The sequence below is a fragment of the Nicotiana sylvestris genome, chromosome 4, assembly GCF_000393655.2.
Source record: "Nicotiana sylvestris chromosome 4, ASM39365v2, whole genome shotgun sequence".
Classification (NCBI taxonomy): Eukaryota; Viridiplantae; Streptophyta; class Magnoliopsida; order Solanales; family Solanaceae; genus Nicotiana; species Nicotiana sylvestris.
Window position 1 is genome coordinate 132,676,086 of NC_091060.1, and position 6,695 is coordinate 132,682,780.

A 6,695-nucleotide genomic window follows, 5' to 3' on the forward strand; every position below is an offset into this window, starting at 1 on the left:
CAATTTTAGAAAACCATGGGCCCCATAATTAAATCTATTACATTGCATACCATAAGGAGCTAAAGTTGACAAGCAGCTGAGATTAACTATCCCTTCCCTTAAAACAAATTAGAGAACAAATTAATGTTGTTTACATTCAATGACCAAACGCATTTTCTCCGGTGTCCTTTTCTCTGAATTTTCCCTCTTAAAGATAAACTATTGAAATTAAACCTAAGGACAAACATTCTCTCTTGGGGCTATAAAACACCTTGCATATCCTAGGATGCTCCATTCTTTTCACTCATACTAGGTTTATTAAAAGAAATATTTACACAAGAGATGGAACGCTTATATTTGGCTTCATCTTCTAGTGTTGAAAATCAGATTGAACCGTTTGATTTCTTCGCAGAAAAAACCCAAAATGCATTTGAATTCCTTAGCTTGTCTCAGCCATCTGAAAAAGAAATTAGACTATCAAATGATCAAGAAAACCCTAATTCTTGCCATTGGCCTGACAAAGAAGATGATGTGACTGTTGCGTTACACATTGGTCTACCAAATTTCAGCAAGGCCTCTACTAAAATTCCAACTGGTCATAACAAAGGAGATGCAAATATAGCAGCCACCAATTATTGGATACCAACCCCTTCACAAATCTTGGTTGGCTTCACCCAGTTTTCATGCCATATTTGTCACAAAACTTTCAATCGGTACAATAATCTTCAGGTGCATTCTTTCATGCCTCAAAACTTCATAGACACGTTCATTATTTTTTTTACATTACTTGTATTTATTATTGTCACTATTTTTAATGTCATCTCTACTACCAGAAATTTAATATAATCTGAACTTTCAATGATCTCATGTTTTTTTAATTATTCAACCATTTCATTTTACGAGCAGATGCATATGTGGGGCCATGGTTCGCAATATCGAAAAGGACCAGAATCACTTAAGGGAACACAACCAAGAGCCATGTTAGGGATACCATGCTACTGTTGTGAAGAAGGGTGCAAGAACAACAAAAATCACCCAAGGGCTAAGCCACTGAAAGATTTTAGAACACTGCAAACACATTACAAGAGAAAGCACGGGACAAAGCGTTTTGCATGCAGGAAATGTGGAAAGTGTTTGGCTGTGAAAGGGGACTGGAGAACGCACGAGAAAAACTGTGGGAAACGTTGGCTTTGCATTTGTGGTTCGGATTTTAAGCACAAGAGGTCGTTAAAAGATCATATTGCTTCGTTTGGTGAAGGTCACGGCCCTTGTCCTCCTAATTCTTTTGAAGGGGTTGAAGTTCAGAGAGCTGGAACATATTCTGTTTTCGTTTAATGAAATAAATACTAACAGGAAGTTTTTGCTATCCTTTTTGTTGCCAGTAAGCTGTTCTTATAAATTTTCTATTTGTTGTGTGCCTAAAGAATTGCAGCTTACTGCCAAAAACGTACCGAAACATATGCTTTTTTTTTTTAAAAATAATAAGAACCGTAAGTTGAACCAATAAATAGGAGATTCGACTTGTGTGAGGAATGTAAGAGGAACACCGTTTATATATCTCCTTTGGATGGAATGAAGGATCAAAAAATGAAATAAGAACACATAATTTAGTGCTTTTTCTGTTCCACAATGTTCAACACTTTTCACTTTTCGCAATCCAAACTAAGTGAACTTTGACTAATATTCTTGTACATGCACCAAATACATAGACATGCGGCATACATATACATTTATACACAACACACAAATACAGACAATTTCTTAATGAGAAATTACAAGTTATAGTGGTATTTTTGTATAATTATGAGTTTTTAAAATATAAATTACAATAATCGAGTATTTCTAAAAGTTAGACCAAATTGACTCTTGATAAACGAAACTTTATTTTCCATATCAGCTTTATGTATAAGTTATTTTGGATGGAGTTGCAACCCTTCCCTTTTCAACTTTATATACCAGTTTTGTCATTTTTATTTGTATATCCTACCAAAACTTACTATGCCTAATGATTTTTATGAATTTTTTCCCTACTGTTTGATGTTTTATACTTCAGTACCACACAAGAGGGGGAGGGGGAGGTAATTTGTGTGGTGTCCAATTTTTCACGTGCACAGATTGTAGAAGGACCCGGTTCTTCTATGCGTTCCTTATACTACTGTTGCGGAATAATAAATACAGAAAGTAAAGAACACAAGTATTTTACGTGAAAAACACCCGACTCAAAGGTGAAAAAACCACGACCTACTACCTAGTAGGATTTTTTCCAACACTTCACTAAATCACTGAGCCAAAAACAATATTTACAAAATTCTTTGTAAACCTAAGGATTACCTCTAACTCTGTCATGACCCTGGTTCGCCCTCCATGAACCATCATGACGGCACCTAGTCTCTACGACTAGGTAAGCCTAAAATACGGAAGATAAACCAATTTACGGAAGAAAATAATTTAAAACAGAAATAGAGTAATAAAATAGCGTTTAAGAGTGCCGCTCGACATACACAATATTTAACTCTAAAAAACTAATACATATTCCCAAAACCCGAAAACCCATGAATCACAAGCTAAGGATACTACATAGTGCTCTAACTCCAGAATAGTCTAAAACAAAATAAATACAGAAGGGTTGTAACTACAAGAGAGAATGGAGAGAGACTCCTCGATCTGCAGATGCGACAAATATATCTCGAAGTCTCCGGAGGGTCGCCTCGCCTGAAGGATGGTAAGTCTGAGTCGAAGTACCTGGATCTGCATATGAAAAACATGCGTAGAAAGGGCATGAGTCACCACAGCGGTACTCAGTAAGTGCCAAGCCTAACCTCGGTCAGGTAGTGACGAGGAAGGTCAGAGCCCTACTAAGATTAAATAAATATAGAGATGACAAAATAAGATAAGCAGTACAATTGAGAATCTACAATAAGAATTTAATACATGATAATAAGGAATACAATACTGAAACAGAGATAAAGACAATCACAAGGAAATACCACTCATAACAAGGATGATAACCGGGGATCTCTCAGTATCCTCAATATATATATCGGGAATCTCTTGGTATCCCGAGGATCTCTTGGTATCCTCAATATACGTGCCAGGGATCTCTTGGTATCCCGCACCTCAGTTCAAATCATAAATACGAACAGGGGATCTCCCGGGATGCCGTCCCGTAGTCCCAAAGTAAAAGACACAGCAGCAACACAAGAATACTCAATTAAGCTCAATTTTGTACCAAGTAAAACAAGAAATTCTAATTTAACATGCTTCACATAATTCAATTAAGGCGGTTTAAGCAAATAAACAGTTAAGTCAATTAGACATGCTTTTTCTAAGCTAACAGCAGGTTTAAATTGCGTAAATTGAAACAGGAAAATGAACACAATTGAAATTACTTAAAGAAAATTGGATTTTCAATAATTAGCTCAAGTACGCACTCGTCACCTCACGTACAGGGCATTTCAATTATCAACATACCAAATCCTAAGGGGAAGTCCCCCCCCCCCCACAAGATTAGGCAAGCCACTTACCTCGAACCAGCTCAAATCAATCAGAAACCATGCTCTTGTCACGAGTACTCGACTCCTAATGGCCCAAATCTATTCTATTCAATTTTATAGTGTAAATAACACGTCCAGTAACTGATTCTACAAAGAAATTCTAAGCTAAGGCACGAAATTAGGTAAAATGACCAAAACGCCCCTCGGGCCCACATCTCGGAATCGGGTAAAATTTACATCCAGAATCCTCACACTCTCACGAGTTCAGTCATACCAAAAGTACTAAAATCGGACCTCAAATAGTCCCTCAAATCATCACTCAAGTATCTCTAATTAGTCAAGCCCTAACCCCCCAATTTACCACTGATTTTCCTTCATTTTTCATGCTTAAATTGATAAAAATCATTCCAATAACGAGTTTAGAGACCAAAAACATTACTCCAATGAACTCCTCTGAAAATCCCTCTTGAAAAGTGCTCCCCATGTGAAAAGAGGTGAAAATGGCTAAATTTTTTGAAGGCAAGTATTTATATGTTTCTGCCCAGCGATTACCGCATCTGCGGTCAAGGGAGCGCACCTGTGGTCCTGCACCTACGGAAGAATGCATCGCAGGTGCGAAAAGTCACTTAACGGGATGGGTCCGCATCTGCAGTCGATTGGCCGCATCCGCGGCACCGCATTTTCGAAAACCCAGCCACACCTGCAGATCCTAGAGCTCTGGGACAATCTCTCTTCTTTGGCCACAAAGCTGCTTCTGCGGCGCCGCACCTACGGTCCCACACTCGTAGGTGTGATTATGACAGAAAACCAGCAGCTGAAGCTGCAACTCCAAACTCTAAAATCCTTCCGTCAACCATCCGAAATCATCCCGAGGCCCCCGAGACCTCAACCAAAGGCACCAACAAGTCTAATAAAACTATCCAAACATAAACCAATCCTTAAAATGCCTAAAACAACATCGAAACGATGAATCAACCACGGATTCAAGCCTAAAAATTCTAAAACTCTAAAAATATGCTTTCGATCAAAAAGTCTATCAAACCTTGTACGAATGACCTAAAATTTTGCACACACGTCACATTCAACACTACAGAGCTACTCCAACTTCCGAAATTCCATTCCGATCCTCGGATCAAAATCTCACTATCGCACCGGAAACTTCAAAATTCAACCTTTCGGCATTTCAAGCCTAAATTAGCTACAGACCTCCAAAACACAATCCAAACACGCTCCTAAGCCCGAAATAACCTAACGGAGCTAACAGAACCATCAGAACTCCATTCCGAGGCCGTCTTTACACTGTTTCGACTATAGTCAACTTTCCAACACTTAAGCTCTCATTTACGGACTAAGTGTCCCAAAACTCTCTAAAACTTAAAACCGAACATCCTGGCAAATCAAAATAGCAGAAATAAACACGGGAAAGCAGTTAATAGGGGATCAAGCATAAATTCTTAAGACGACCGTCCGAGTCGTCATATCCTCCTACACTTAAACATTCATTCGTCCTCGAACGAGCATGAAGACATACCTGAAGTAGTGAAAAAATGAGGGTAACGGCTGCGCATATCCTGCTCGGTCTTCCAGATCGCCTCCTCGATCGGCTGACCCCGCCACTGAATATTTACCGATGCAATGTTCTTTGACCTCAACTTTCTAACCTGCCTGTCCAATATTGCCACTGGCTCCTCAACATAGGATAGATCCTTGTCCAACTGGACTGAACTGAAATCCAACACGTGTGACGGATCACCGTGATACCTCCGGAGCATCGAAACATGGAATACCGGATGAACCCTGCCAAGCTGGGAGGTAAGGCAAGCTCATAAGCAACCTTCCCAACACGCCTCAATATCTCAAAAGGGCCAATAAACCTCGGACTCAACTTTTCCTTCTTCCCAAATCTCATAATGCCTTTCATAGGCGAAACCCGAAGCAGATTCCGCTCTCCAACCATATAGGAAACATCACGAACCTTCTGATCCGCGTAACTCTTCTGTCTGGACTACGCTGTACGGAGTCTATCCTGAATCACCTTGACCTTCTCCAAAGCATCCTGAACCAAGTCTGTGCCCAATAATCTAGCCTTACCCGGCTCAAACCAACCCATAGGGGATCTACACCGCCTACCATATAAAGCCTCGTACGGTGCCATCTGAATGTTGGACTGATAACTGTTGTTGTAAGCAAACTCCGCCAATAGCAAGAACTGATCCCAAGACCCTCCAAACTCAATCACACATGCACAGAGCATATCCTCAAGAATCTGAATAGTGCGCTCGGACTATCCGTCCGTCCGAGGGTGAAATGTTGTACTCAACTCCACCCGAGTACCCAACTCATTCTGAACGGCTCTCCAGAATTGTGATGTGAACTGAGTACCTCTATCTGAAATGATGGAAACTGGAATACCATGCAGACGAACAATCTCCCGGATATAGATCTCTGCCAACCGCTCCGAAGAATAAGTAGTACACATAGGAATGAATTGAGCGGACTTGGTTAACCGATCCACAATCACCCAAATAGCATCAAACTTTCTCAAAGTACGTGGGAGCCCAACTACAAAGTCCATGGTGACCCGCTCCCACTTCCACTCCAGAATCTCTATCTACTGAAGCAACCCACCCGGTCTTTGGTGCTCATACTTCACCTACTGACAGTTAAGGCACCGAGCTACAAATCCAACTATATCTTTCTTCATCCGCCTCCACCAGTAGTGCTGTCTCAAATCCTGATACATCTTCGTGGCACTCAGATGGATAGAATATCGTGAACTATGGGCCTCTTCTAGAATCAACTCTCGAAGCCCATCAACATTGGGTATACAAATCCGACCCTGCATTCTCAATACCCCATCCTCACTAATAGTCACATCTTTGGCACCACCATGCTGAAACTTGTCCTTGAGGACAAGCAAATGAGAGTCATCATACTGACGCTCCCTGATACGATCAAATAAGGAAGACTGAGAAACCACGCAAGCTAGAACCGTACTGGGCTCCGAAAGATCCAATCTCACAAACTGGCTGGCTAAGGCCTGAACATCCATCACCATAGGCCTCTCTGATGCTGGTAAATAAGCCAAACTCCCTAAACTCTCTGCCCGGCGACTTAAAGCATCGACCACCACATTGGCCTTGCCCGGGTGATACAAAATAGTGATATCATAGTCCTTCAGCAACTCTAACCACCTCCTCTGGCGCAAATTTAGATCCTTTT

At 40.7% G+C, this 6,695-nt stretch overlaps 1 protein-coding gene across 1 annotated transcript; it reads left to right on the top strand.

The window, feature by feature from the left end:
- The first annotated feature begins 305 nt into the window (after positions 1-305).
- LOC104213657 (protein TRANSPARENT TESTA 1) lies at positions 306-1,452 on the top strand. Its single transcript, XM_009763186.2, has 2 exons — positions 306-708; positions 886-1,452. The coding sequence occupies exons 1-2, from the start codon at positions 322-324 to the stop codon at positions 1,312-1,314; spliced, it is 816 nt and encodes a 271-aa protein (XP_009761488.1). The 5' UTR covers positions 306-321; the 3' UTR covers positions 1,315-1,452.
- Positions 1,453-6,695: the final 5,243 nt, after the last annotated feature.